This window comes from Camelus dromedarius, chromosome 6 (genome assembly GCF_036321535.1).
Source record: "Camelus dromedarius isolate mCamDro1 chromosome 6, mCamDro1.pat, whole genome shotgun sequence".
NCBI lineage: Eukaryota > Metazoa > Chordata > Mammalia > Artiodactyla > Camelidae > Camelus > Camelus dromedarius.
This window is the reverse complement of record NC_087441.1, coordinates 51,320,241-51,335,421: the sequence shown is the minus strand read 5'-3', so window position 1 is coordinate 51,335,421 and position 15,181 is coordinate 51,320,241. Positions and strand designations below refer to the sequence as shown.

General features: G+C 39.7%; 1 protein-coding gene across 4 annotated transcripts in view; it reads right to left on the bottom strand.

Moving 5' to 3' along the window:
• Nucleotides 1–15,181, bottom strand: part of SIM1 (SIM bHLH transcription factor 1) — a 64,464-nt gene that overhangs the window by 21,197 nt on the left and 28,086 nt on the right. For all 4 annotated transcript variants that reach the window (XM_010989649.3, XM_031456077.2, XM_064486824.1 and 1 more), the window contains one exon: nucleotides 3,463–3,631. In XM_010989649.3, the coding sequence (XP_010987951.2) occupies nucleotides 3,463–3,631 (169 nt within the window). The remainder of the gene's footprint in view (nucleotides 1–3,462; nucleotides 3,632–15,181) is intronic.

Below are 15,181 nucleotides of genomic sequence, written 5' to 3'. Positions count from 1 at the left end.
GCAGCTAAGGATAAAAAGGAATTTTATCCATCCTTCTTCTGCAATGCCTTTTACTTCGGTTGAGGACTTTAGCTCAGACCTTCCTAGACTCATACCAGGACTATTAAAATGAGTCTCCTGAGTAGTTCATCCTGCTTCAACCACCTTAATGCTCTCATTTCCTGTTCAAAAACCTTTACTGGTTTTCCACAAAAGAAAATCTAAACTCCTTGGCACCAATCAATGCATTCCTCCAGGCATATAACCACCAGTCCTCATCCACAGGGGCTGACATCTGCTACCTCACCCCCAGTGCATTCCTGCATCTCTTCATAATCGTGGTCTTTCTGAAATGTCCTCCCCTCTGCCTTATGCACATATATCTGAATTCTACCCTCAAAGTCAGGTCACCCCTAACACATTCCCCAGTCCTCCAGGCTGACACATCATCTCCTATACACTCCTTACTCTAGTCTATAACTTATTCCAACTGTACCACAAAACTTAAGGGCATTTCTTATACCACTTCTTTCTACTCTAGCACCTTCTACCCAGCCCCTACCCTCATTCATGACAATGGCCAGAGTAGCATCTTTCTGATGCAGAGGCTCAGCTAATTCTTCTGAGTCAAAGACACATAATAGCAATGATGCAGGAAAGCTGAAAGCAAACTATTAACAATGTGAGGGCAATTTGGACCAAATAAGACTTTTGAGAAGCTAAATTTTTTTTTCTTTAAAATTTCTGAGGATTTAGAATCCAAGATGCTGGTACAGAATTGTTTTCTTCCAGCAAAAACAGTGAAGAGTTTGCCTGAGACATCATGCTTTTCTAATGTGACCCCAAATGTGTCTGCTCACCCCATGACAGTTCACTGCAAATGCCTGTTCTTTTGTCTGTCCACAAGAGTGGCTCCTCGAAAGCAAAGACGTGTCCATTTCTGATCTCTACATGTTAGTAGCCCATGTACAAGGAACTCAGTCAATGATTGACCTAGCACCATGATTATCTAAAGCAAACACAATTAAAGAATAACCTTTACTAGGCACATAAATGTCAAGTAAACCTAATTCATGACTGAAATTTCAAATGAGACACAGGACCAAAATTCTAAAGACTATGTTTATATAAGTATTAATTACAAAAGTGAACACACAAAAAAAAGTCAAGAGAAACTTTCTGTGAACAAATGTGTGTGCATGTGAGTGGTTTTTATGTATCAGACAACATTGCTAGAAGAAACCATCATTTGTAGGGGGAAAATGAGGGGATGGTGGGGGATTTTCTAATTTCTACCCTTCTGTATTGCTTTTTTTAAACTATAAAATATGTATAACTTTCAAATTAACTCCTCCCCACACAAAGTGATGGAAATGTTAGCTATCTTGATTGTGGTGGTGGATTCATGGATGCATACATCTATCAAAATTCATCAGATTGTACATTTGAAATATGTGTAGTTTACTGAATGGAACCATACCACAATAAAAGTGTTTAAAAAAAAAAAAACTCCCCATACAAGCCCAAAGACTAGTCTAATGGCAGTTAAAATGTTTTTTAATGTGTAGGTCGTCTACCACTAGAGTAAACTAAAGAAATTTTAGACTTAAGAGCTGAGTGTGATAGAAAACATAGACAGGTTTTGGATGTCCAGTGGGGAGATTTTGTTTTTGTGGCTTAATGTCTGTGTAACAGTGGACACACTCCTTCTTTCCTTTGTATTTCCTAATTTAAATTCTTTCATCTACTTGTCCAACACTCCTATACATTTAAGGATAGAATTACCCAAAGGAGTAATCCATCCTTCCAAGTAGTGAAAAGAGATGGTCCAAGAGAGCAATAAGAGAAGCTTCTCAGATATTCAGTGAGAAAGAAACAACCCTTCCTCCTCCACAGTGACTTGAACTAAAATGCACGTTATAAGGAAAGGGCTCAGTCCTCAGAACAGAAGGCGTACATTGAAAAATGTCCAGGCATCTCACATCTACTCCCGTTCCTTTTATCAGGGTAAAGAAATCTGGCGTCTGTGGGAAGTTTTAAACCACATGACATCAGCCCCTTGGGGGCCATGATCTCATCTTCATACACGAAACTCCTAAGATAATCTAGAAAATAGGAGCTTCTTAGTGACCGTTAGTTCAGTGAATGACATTTCCTCTAACAGTACACACTTGTAGAAGTCAACAGAATGACACAGCTCTGGTAAGCAAGGAAAGAATTCTGGACCCACTAGATTTCCATTTTCACTTAAAAAATATATTTAAAAACACAAATGATAAAGACCACCTTGATGAAATGACTCTGAATCCAGTTTGATTTGATACTAGTTCAGGGACCATCTCCTGAGGTTCTCTGATGAGCTGCAGGAATTTGATGTGGTGCCTTTAAAAAAAAATAGGGTGGAAGTGGCCACAGATAACAGGCGTGGGAAATCCTCAGTTCTATTCTACTTCCTTCAGGCCAGGAGAGAGTTGTGTCTACACCTTGACACAGATACATTTCCATATCTCTGTGGCTGATGAGGCAAACATTTTTTATCCTCCCAATAATCAAGACTCATCTTTGTACCTTGCAGAATTTCTGGAACACCTCCTCTGGGTCTTGTCAGCTCACCACATTGCAAAGATGAGAAGAGAGTTGCTTTTCCTACCATTCCTGCCATCTGGAAGACCCTCTTTGTTTCATTCTTCCCCATAAATAGTCCATCTGTGCTCAAATCTCATGGTGAAATGCATCCTTGATCTTTTGCTTCCACCTCTTAATTTATCTTCCTTCAGTTCCTGCCCTAAGATTTAATTTTTCTGTATCAAGCTCTTGTTTTCCATATTTTGCTATGCTGGCTGCATCTTTCTGGTTAATTATTATGGGGGAAAATTTTAGGACCAATCTCCTTGAAACAAAGTTACGGTTTTGACTACAACTAAGCCTCTCACAACCTTCATATAAAAGCAGTAAACCACAAGATACACTTCAAATTTTTACCAGCAGTTATTTTAAAGGAAGAAGGGGAGGAAGAAGATATTTTTAGAAAGCTTTCCAGATTTATAGAAGTTTTAAATGTATTAAAGCCAGATAATTAATTCCAAACAGCTTTAATACTTCCCCACTTCTAGACCAAACCAGGTGACAAAATTAAAAAAGGAAAGGAAAGAAGGGAGGGAGGGAGGGAGAGAGAGAGAGAGAGAGAAGGTAGGAAGGAAGGGAGGAAGGAAGGAAGGAAGGAAGGAAGGAAGGAAGGAAGGAAGGAAAAGAAGAGAAGAGAAGAGAAGAGAAGAGAAGAGAAGAGAAGAGAAGAGAAAAGAGAAGAGAAGAGAAGAGAAGAGAAGAGAAGAGAAGAGAAGGGAAGAGAAGAGAGAAGGGAAGAGAAGAGAAGGGAAGGGAAGAGAAGAGAAGAGAAAAGAAGAGAAGAGAAGAGAAAAGAGAAGAGAAGGGAAGAGAAGAGAAGAGAAAAGAACATAAGTTGCCAAATGGCAGCGCACCTACCTGAGGGTAAGGGGAAGTCCTGGACTTTGACTTGGAGCTGGAGAGCCTGGACTTGGCCCCCTTCCTGTTGTCAGTCATGGCAGGGGTGGAGCTGCTTGCATAGGAGAAGGCTGGCTTGGAGGCGGAGATCTGATCCAGGGACAGCTGCAGCCCTTTGTATTCCGTGTCCCTGCAGGGTGGGAAGATACAGCCCTTAATCAGCCAGCGTAGGAAACAAACATGCAGGTTCTCTCCCTAGAAATGACAGTCACCCGTATTTGAAAAGGAAGCAAGCCAAAGTCAGCCATATAACTGGTTTTCCACCTTGGTTATTTTAGAAGTGCCTAATATTTAACTGGTGTGTGTGGATGCGGCTTCCACGTGTACCATGACAAATTATATGATAGGTTCATGAAGATGTCTTGATTTTAAAATACTTTTTCATTATTTTTGTATAAGTAGAAAATAAACCTGTAATCCAAGTTCTCTGAGCTTTGTGTCCTCACTGGTGAGATATGGATTATAACATCTACTCTAAAGACTTTCTGTGTGGGGTGAGCTCAGCAGACAACTGACCATCTGATGCTATCTGATTATTGGCAAGAAGAATGTCTTCCATCAGCTGTTCCAAGCTCATTCATTTTGGTCAACATTCCAAATATTCGTCTGGCTAGCAAACTAGTGTATCCAGGCTTATAAGTGGTTAAAAATCCCTTTCAGCAGGCTAACTAATTCAGTTACCTTAGGGTACACATTCCCCCCAAGCTCCTTCTACTCCATCATTCAATAAATATCATTAAGCTCCTAATATATACCAGACTTTGTGTCGTGTGGAGATGAAAGGGTAAATGAGACGTCCACAGCCTCTGCCCTTGTGCAGATTACAGTCTACTGGGGAGAAGAAACAATAAACAAATAAGCGTAATAACTGCAGGCTGGGATATGACATGGATAAAGAGTGTGTCTCAGAGATTCGCCACCAAGGCATTGCTGCAGGTATGCAGGGACTCAAGATGACAGCGTGGCCCTGCCCACAGCTACCACCTCAGCCTGCTTCCAGGCAGCAGGGAGTCTCATCTGACTCCTCAGTTTTCATAAGAGGATATCAACTCTTCCCACTGGCAGCCAAAATAAAATGTTTCAGAGCCTTCTTTATGAGGACTCGTGGGAGAATTTTCTCTCAGGTTCCAGAACTAGCTGGGCTGCGCCTGGGTAATTGATTTCTTTTTATCTCACGAGCCCCGTGAATCATTTCACTCATCATGTTTCCCTCTTTGCACTGAAGTCAAAAAGCCCAGAGCCCCACGTCCGATGCGTAACCAGCTCTAGCAAGCGCACGAGTCCTCGCGGCGGGCATTTTCTGCAACAAATACCGCTGCTTCCTTTATTTTTCTTATCTTATTTTTCCTTTTGCTAACGGGTTCACCTTTTAAAACATTTTACATGCATTTTCAATCTCTTTGGATTAAGATAGGCATATTAAATGTAATCAATTGATAAAATTATATATGTAAAAGTGACTGGCAGATTTCCGCGGATCGGCAAATATTCATTTACCTTCTTTTCCTTTTCCCTAGCTCTTCTTCTACAGAGAGATCAGTCAAGAGCAAAAGTATAATTCAAGCAAGAAGTTCCTCCTCAAGTGACCAGGAATAGAAACCAGCTAAAACCAGTCCAATAATATCACTGCCACAAACTGCAGTGTAGAGACAGATGTCATCAAATTACAGTGGCTTCATATCAAATAGTCCATCTACTCAGTGCAAGTTAAAAAAAAAATTCTCCTATGTGAGTAACAAAAATTTAGAAGGTAGGCATGCAGTTTGTCTTTCAGGCTGGGAGAGTCTGGTCACATGGCTGGTCCGCTCTACTGTGTCAATCACTTCCAAGGACAAGACACAGCACAGACTCGAGCACTCCTCGATCAGAAACTCAGTGCCCTCCAAAATGTAGCTCCTATCTATTTTTCTGGCAATAACTCAGAATTTTCCTTCATCAGCACCTCACTTCATTCAAAATAGTTCTCACTGGACTGACCTTGTATTTTCCTGATTTTGTTCCTCCTCCAACACGTACTTATAAAACTCCTCTTATAAAGAACTATCTCAAATCCCACTCAGCTCTAGGAAGCCTTTCCCAATGGTTAAACCCATCCATTCCTTCAATAAGTATTTACTGAGTGTCTCTGTGGAGGCCCTGGGGAGACATCAACGAACAGAAGGACCAAGTCTCTACCTTCATGACCAAGGCACCAGAGCCAGTTCCTGAGAGAAGTAGGGAGGGGACTGGAAGCTTATCTCTTTCCTCCTCTAATCGTATTTTTCAAGTGATTATGTCATATCTTTCCCAGTGGATTCTATGTTCCTAGAAGACTTGAGTCAAGAGATACTCTCTCCTATTCCAATGGCATTTTGTATAATATTTCACACAGATGGAAGAGGAAGGAGGTAAGGATGCAACCAGGAAAGGATTGCTTCCTTCTATGACTACTAATAATTCATGACCCAGCAGCCTTTCTCTGTGAGAAAAGACCCCTGTGGGCTGTGGGTCCCCTGACCCACCTGGCCCTGAGGTCGCATGCATGTGACAGTGAGCAAGCTGCACCCAACCAAGAGGGAGAGCCCCCATCCTTGGGCATCTTCTGTTTCAAATGTACTTCTGTCCACTGGGCAGCAGAGTATCTATATAGGCCCTGACAGAAAAAGTCATGTACCCCTGAAAACACAGCCCAATAATTTTTGTAAACTCATTCTTGATGTAACATTTCAGCACAGAGACTTCATGGCTGCAAGCAGAGCGTAAACAAGGATTCACTTTTCTCCTGCACACTGTCAGACCCCAGAGTACGCATCTCAACGACTGAAAAAGTCCCTCCAAAATGTTTGCATAGTTTCCAATGATAGAAATACTCCAAATTAAATAGGCTTAAAATTTTAAAGCCAATAGATGATTTTAAATTCTACATATTCATATGAAAAAGCCAATAAATATAAGAAGAGTTATACAAATACTTTTGATACACCAATAACAATATTAATATTTTGGTGCACACCAAAAAATACAGAAAAGAATCCACCAAAGTTGAGCAGAAGACCACAAAGTCGGGTAGGTCACAGTTTGAGCCTCTGACTGTGTGACAACCTGTCTAGACTTCAGTTTCCTCTTTGAAACTCATAGGGATATGCTGAGATCCAGATGACATATTATATGAAAAACTCACAGCATGATGCGTAGAAGAACATAGTAAATGCTCGATAAACAGGATTATTTCTTAACGTCCACGCTCTGTGGCACTTTTTGGCACCTGAATGCCCCAGAACAATAGTTTCACTTTGGTAGCAACTGTAATACATTTCATTACAAACAACTGCCATGCTTATTTCTTTCCTTTCTACCCCAAACACATCTTAATTTGCTCTGTTCCTTTTTAGCCTATAAACTCTATTGTGGTGTGGCCAAAATATCTATTAAAGGTAAGTTCTTTATTGCTAAGTTGGCAAACAAAGACCTTGGAGCAACATAGACCCAGAACTCTGAGAGGAGCTCAGCCTTCCTGTTTCTCTGTTCAAGACTCTAACAGCTCAAAAGATGTGTTAGGATGAAAAGCACAATAAAAAATATATATATATCCACTTAAAGACATTTCAAGTACGGTTGATGTGCTGCCAAGAGCAATTCTGAATGGTGGATTCATGAGAACAAAGCATTTGTTTTACTTTTTGAATTCTATTAAATGGAGTACTTCATTTGTGTAGATTAAAGGTCTAGATGCTGATGGGAATCACGTTACAAGTTCCATTCCCCTCCTCCGAACTCAGACACAAAGAAGAGTCTGGCTCTACCTCTCCTCCTCCCCCAGGGAGGCACATTCTGGTATCACACACGCATCCTGCAAGTTAAGTGTGTGCCTGGTAAATCTGTTCAATGCTTCCCTGCCGAGCAGGACAAAATTAAATACTTGCTTGCACAGAACTTAGATTCTGAAATGAGTATGGTGAGGAGCTTGAATTGGCTGACTGTAATAAAGGAAGGACTCAGGCCTGCTCACATTTGCTTAAGAAGAGCCATCTAGACCATGGTCAGGACTCTGTAGGTAACCCTCTCAAGGGCAGCTCACACTATTCTCCCAGATATGATTCTCAGATGGAAAGAACCATGGCATACGCCAGTTGGCATATTTTTCAAAATGGCTATGATACCAATTTACACTTTTTTCTCCCTTTAATGACTTGAACCAGAACTGAGGACATCCTCAGGTACCTTAGCTCTGAAAGCGATGTGAAACGGGTAATTTGCAATCACTAGGACTTGCAGCTTGTCAGTCTCACCCGTATTTGCACAGACCAGAGTAATCCTCTTATTCCATTATGGACAGTCAGAAATCATTCAATTTGCAGAATTAACCATCTGAGTCTACTCTAAACTTTATAATAGTCATGTACATATTTGGAGTTACTCAAATTCCAATAGAATAAAAGGGGCTATTTTTGCGTCATTGGCCTTCTCAGCCTTTCCTTAAGCAATAGTCCACGACCACTCACAAGGTAAATGCCAGCTTGCCACAGGGGAAGCTCCGTGTGATGCCATGCAAAGCAAAAGTGTCTTCACCGCTGAAAGGTACTGTCAGCTTCCGAGAAATGCGTTAATATCATGCCTATCATTTCGACTGGGAGATGGCGTCGGTGGTGCGGACAGCAGCACCAACAAAGTACAACCTTCAAGAGAACTGGAATGAGTGCACAGAGAAGCAATCAACAGTATTTGACCAGTTCTGTTCAGTCAAGATTCTTTGTAAGAATTCTCCTCTTCAACTCCACCACACCCTATTCTGCTCCTGTTTTAGACCACTGAATTTTTGCTTCTGTCACGTCAATTTTGAAGCTGGCCATTCTAGAGTGATGATTTTATGTTATGTGGCAATTCTTAAAAGATGTTGCCAGATTTCCCAACTGAGTTATTTTTTTTTAAACAGATGAGGGTGATCAAATTACTGGGGAAAACGTGGACACAAAGACATACAATTGATTTGGCTCCAAAGGTGCAGACTGAACTAAGCAGAGGATTGCATTAAACCGTGGTCGGATTAAGTGGGAATGACTGTGCCTTACACTAAACTTTTTAATTGGATTCTAGAGTCACTGTTACACGAAGTGTATGACCTTCTTTACATTCTGGCAGAGTTACTGCTTGGCCACCGGGTAAACCTCCTCAGCAGAGAGACCTACTTTATGTTTCATTTTCAGGCTCCCACGGAGCCCAGCAGAGATGGTTGATAAGGATTCCATACTGAGGGGCTCACCGACTAAGACAATCTGCTAGGAAATTAGGCTAAGTCACCCTTGGAAATGTAATCGTCTCATTCTAATAAGTGGATTTGTGTTTGCTCCTTGTGGTTTTCTCCATTTGATCTGGTGATTTTAATAGTTCCCCCAAAGTCTTGAGTTTTGCATAAACATTGCCTCTACCTAGAAACCTCTTTCTCCTCCATCTTGTAGGTTTCATCCAACATGCTATGGAGTGGATGGCCCCACAAGGGTAAGGGATGGCTTACCCTTCCCTTACGTGAGAGTAAATATTATGTGGTAGTGAATGAGGCTCACCATCACATTGTGATTTCAAGAAGGAAAGACAGGGGTGTAAATAACAGGCAAACAACAACAACCAAAAAGTAAGTCAAAAACTGCAAGTTGTTGGTAAGATGTGGCAAAACCAACCATCCTCACAACATGGATTGTGTAACACCTTCGTACAAACCCATGACACAAGTTGGATGTAGCTAAACCCAGAACCGCCACCACTCTGCATCTGACTGTTTGCCTCCCTGCACTTGCCACTGTGATCTTTCCCTGCTCCCTCCCCCGAGCTCCTATACCAGTCACTGTCCCTTCCACCCATTTGGCACTTCTAATTTCTGTCTCACAGAGAGTGACATATCTTACAACAACCTCCTAAATTCCTTCTCTTCTCATAGTCTCTATTTACTGTGTGTCTAGCACAATATCGTACAGAGAGTAGAGGCTCACTTGCAAGAGATTAACAAAATAATTCTCATTGCAACAAACTTTCATTTCTCTTTCATCCAAATGACCAAAAATTCAAAAAAAAGGGCAAACTTTTCTACATAAATGGGAAATAAATATCTGCTAATTAAGCAAGTTTATGTGAGAGATTTCTAAATTCTTAGATTATAATTAGTAACGATCATTCCATAATTCTGAGATCTTAAATCAAAGAAACATATCATATGGTACCATTTTAGTGTTATATATATTAATTAAATGTACTTTCTTGTATCAAGTTATAATTCAGGCACAGCATATGCAATACTTAGGCAAACTAGAATACTAAATTAATTTCATCCTCAACCATTTGTTTGGAACCATTACAGTTGTATAGAAGGAGTGATGAGGAATAGTGCTTTAAACCCCCAGAGAAACACTTCTAGAAATCAATAATAAATGCAGTATCTCTGCAATTGAAAAAGTGAAAATGATGTAAATTATGCACAAATTGCTGAGAAACATTTTTAAAGGTTCAGCCTCCCTGGTAATAACCTATGTGAATTAAAGCAGCGATCAGATGTTATTTTTTGCCTTTCAGATTGGCAAAGATTTCTTAAATGACAATGAATCTTAATGAAGACAGGGTGAAATAAATGGGCATTTTAATATATTACTAGTAAGAGAGTAAACTAACAGTGTTTATCAGGAGTCTTAGGAGTGTTCGTACCTTAAATCAAGGAATTCCACTTCTAGGAATGTAATCATAGATCGATATCACAAGTCTATATATGAGGGTGCTGATCAGCCTAATTTCTTATATTTAATGTAAATAGGCAAATAGGAAGAACCAAAAACATAAGCATTACTTAATTATGGTATACCAATGTGATAAAAAATTATGCAGTCATTATTTTGTTTTTTACTCAGTGTGAAAAATACCATTGATAAAGTAAAAAAATCTCTCTTTTTTTAAATTAACATGTGCTGTATAGGCATGTTTATGCATGTAACATACGGGAGACAGAAAACTAAAATGTTAACAGTAGGTATCTGGAAAATAGATTAATGATGTTCCTTATCTTCTCTTTGTACCTCTCCACATTATCTTAATTTTTTCTACAAACATGTATGACTTTTACAATCAGAAAAATATTCCTTGAAAAAGAAACACTAATTGAGGGAAATTTCAGGCACTCCCACCTTTTAATGAAATGGCTCCTCAATTTCTTTTCTTTGTATTTCCTGGGTTTCTTCTTTGTGAACAATGTTGAGTTACAACAGAGAAAGCAACACTAAACTCTTTCCCCTTAGGTTCAACTTCTCATGTACAACAGTTATCATTTTTTAATGTCCAAGTGTCCTTATGCTCTCCTGGTGCCCATACATTTCATTTACTTTCTGATCTATTTTCCACCCTTCCTACCTTACAGAATTATCTGTCTCTGAAGGGTTTCAAGTGAACTACAGGACTTCACGGTTCCTTCTTTGGAGACTACAAGTTAAATTATTACTTATAATTGACAAAAAGAAAATCTTGCCATGTAGTTTCTTAAAACAATTTAGTTTCACGTGAGTTATAGATGGCATATTTGTCATAGTTTAAATAGCGTAAACCCTACTTTGGGGCCACATCTCTTGCTCTGAGGAACTTAATTTTTTAATGCTCAGAAATTCATTCTATATCTAGCTACTAATGTTTTAGGTGTGTTTGTGAATCTTCCTAGTCTCAGTTTCAAATTCTATTTATCTTACAGCTGTTCTGTTTCTTATTTTCTTGAGGTGGGGGATAGGGGATGAAATGTTGGGCTTTAAAAGTTAGATCCGAACAAATTAAATGTAGAATGTGCTGCCTCTTTCATCAAAGGCATAAATAAAAAATTGTCAGTCTCCTCTCTCACAATCAGAACCCCAAATTTTAAGCCTACTTTGGAGGGAAAAAATAGCCAAATATAAAAAAAGAAAAAAACGACACTAATATCAACCAAGTTTTTCTTACTTTTTAAAATTTGCACAGATATAAAATAAAATGCACACATGTTACTCTAGTCCCCCCTCTTTACTATCTCTTCCCATTCTGTCTCACCTCTGCACCCTCTCTGTCCATCCCCCCCCACCTTCACTGTCACTTATTAAGCTGATGTTTTTCTGACATATGTTCTCTTTAGAACTCTTCCAATACCTAAGATAGATAAGTAATGGGGGACCCAATAACCTAACACCTTATATTCGGCTGGGGCTCTGTTCTCACAGGAATAGCTTTCTCACCTAGTCCTTCTGATCCTTACAAAGCTGATTCCCAAATCCTACAACTGTCCTCTGGCAGAGAGGGTGGCAACACCACATGAACTCCAGGAACAGAAAAGATATCTGTAATCACAAAGAAATAATCTTCCTACAACACTTATCCTTAAGATCACTGGGTTCCCAAATTCCCCAGAGAGTGTGGGGAGGCCCCACAGGCCAAACCTCACAGCACTGTTGGAGGCTCTGCCCTCTTCTACACAACACAAGGCACTGGCATTTCTGAGATAATGGAAAAGCTGTACCTCAGGCTTTGAACTCCCTAGGAAAAGATGCAGTAAAAAATGACAGCATGATGCAGTGTTTTTAAATGCACAGGTCTTCATTTGTTTAACTTAAATATTTTAAAATATGTCTCTTAGCATTTATTAATGATTAAACCTCTTCTAGATAGTTAATCATTAACGGTTTCTTTACAGTTGCTGTGCAAACAGTTCACTCATACCTATGACATATCAAATCTCACAGACGTGTTCTTTAATTGGATTCATTTATTTCTAATCTCCTTAAGTCCTTACTACTGTAATGCTTAACTAAATATACATAAAACTCTATTATTTAAATAGCTAAAATTAATTTGTGATGTATTTTATGAAAAAAATCACAATTCAACAAATAATAATAATAATAATAATAATTATTATTATTATTATTATTATTATTATTATTATTATATTGCCTGGTAGATAAGTTGTGTTTAAACAAAATAAGTTCTTAATTGTTAGAGATTTTGGATTGCTCACTAAAATGCCAAATTTTTCATTGTTGCCATATTTGGAGTCAGAGAGCTTGTATAACATTATACAGAATACATAGTTATCAATAGAACCCATTACCAAAGACAGGATAGGCAGCTGCCTGCTTTTATTTTTTGTAGGGCTTGAGAAGTTTCTTTGGCCCCCATAAAGATATCTCAAGAATGGGCTACTGGTTGATGTGTAAAATTTACCATTAGACATTTATTTATTTGGCTTTAGACAGATAGCTCATAAAGGATGAAAGGGTAAGCCTTATCTATTATCCTTCATTGATTTCGTTTATCAGCTCCTTTCCCTAGAGTTGTGATTCTCAAATTTCAGCAAGCATCAAAAGCACCTGAAGAGTTTATTAAAACACAGCTTGATGGGCTCCATTCTTTAGAGTTTCCCATTTATAGGTGTAGGATGGAGCCCATAATTTGCAAATTTAACAAACTCCTGGATGGCACTGATGCTACCAGTCAGGGGACCATACTTTGAGAACTGGAGCAGTAGTCATCCGGGATGAGAAAAACTAAAAGAATCAGTTGAAAGAAAGGGTACCACAGAGAAGATGGAAAACCACTGAGAAGGAAAGTACCATTCCAAAGATAAAATTCGCACTTTCCCCAGGGCCTGTCCTGACTGCGTGTGTATCACCAAACTACTCCCTTCCCCACCAGTGACTGTTTGCCTCCTTTCACCCTCCTCTTGGGCACTTCCTGTTCCTGCAGACCCTATAGCACTGGAGAGCTGGAGGGCTTGGTCTTCAGGCTACTTCTCCATTAACACACCCACCCTCTAGTGGTCTCACCCCCTCCGCTGGCTTTAAATTTAATATGCTGAAGCCCCCCAATCTCCAGCTCAGACCTCCCCACTCCAAGACACCACATCCAACTGCCTACCTGATGTGTCCACCCTGATGAATAATAGGCATCTCAAACTAAACAGGCCCACGCATAACCCTTCATTGCTGCCTTTCCTACAAATTGCTTCTTCCTGCCATTCACTCAAGTCACTCAGGCTAAAAACCTAGGTGCTATTCTTGACTCCTACTTTTTTCACAACTCACATCCAGTCCATCTGCAAACCCCATTGGTCTACCTTCAAAACAACCTGAATCTGATCCTTCACCACTACTTCCCTCTTTCAAGCCATGATCTTCCTTCATCTAGGCGATTACAATTATTTCCCAACTGGTCTCTCTGCTTCTTCCCATCACCTTCTCCAAAGCCTATTCTCCACATTAGCCAGATGATCCTTCCATAGCTTAAATTATTTCATGCCATACCCTTGCTCAAAACTCTCCAATGGCTTCCCAAAGCTTTCGAGATCCAACATATTCTGACTCTGCCTATTCTATCATCATCTCCTCCTGCTCTTCTCCTCCGTTTCCCTGCTCCAGCCACAATGACCTCCTACTTTCATCAACTTATCAAGCTGGTTTCTACCTCAGGGCCTTTGCATTTGCTTCCCACTGCTGGAAATATTCTCCCTACAGGTCTCAGTATGGCTGCCTCCCTCCTTACATTTAATAGTCTTCAGAGAGGACTTCCTTTACCACTCCCATCTCTTTGTCCTACTTAATTTTTTTCCTTTTATTTCCTGGCATTATATGACATATTTATTTGTTTATAGGTATTATCTCTTTCTTCCCACTAAAACTTATGCTCCATGAGGGTAGGTACCTTGACTGTCTTAGTCATACCAGAGTCCTACACAGAGCTTGGCATGTAGTAGACACTGGGGAAATATTTGCTGAGTGAATGCAAGAACCAACCCCAGTTTTCAATAAAAAGGACTATGCTCTACAACATTTCTTACCATCCTCTTAATTATAACAACAGAAATTAAGCTGATTCTAATGATAGAAATTTGTTTATAATGAAGGTCCTATTGAGTCAACCAAGATAAGACACAAATAGAAAAGAGATTATGATATAAAATGCCATGTAGCGTCTCTAAATATTTTCCCCTGGTTTTCAATTAGCCCTCACAGTCAAATGCCACCCTGCACTTCGCTATTTCTTTAACTACTCTAATTGGAGGAATGAAATTGACACCCACTCTGCCCTCCCCTTTGTGGGCTTCATCCTTCCAACATTCCTGAGCTATAACCCTGCAGGAGCCCATTACCCAAATCCAGCACAACAAATACTCCACTTCGCCAGGGCTATAGTAAGATTTCAACAGCTAATAGAAATGCTGTGACTTCCAATGCTATTAGTCTCTTAATGGCTTATAAAAATTAAAACGAAAACACTTGTGTTGCAATTGGTTAGTTCTGGAATAAAAAAAAAATAGCTGCTCTTTTCCTGGCATATATTTAGACACCAATATCAATTAATGGGAGTGTTGAAAGAAGTAAATCTCGTGGGTGCTTACCTTCAGCCACCAGAACACATGACAGTCACCACAGGTGCAGAGAGTGAAATGAATGACTACAGAGCAGCAGCAGGCCATAAACCCCTAAAAATGCTCCGAACCCAGGATTCTATTTTTGTCATGGTTTTCAGTCGCAGGAAGAGACAGCCAGCACATTCTCAGATTGCATTACCAGAGAATGTTGCTGTTCTCAGAGAGATGTAAAAAGTGGCAAGGGACTTGGGTTTAAAAGTACAAACACAGAGAGAATCCCACCTTAATGGGTACCATTATGACATCCAGTTCAACATAATGAGGCTATTTCCACGGTCTGGC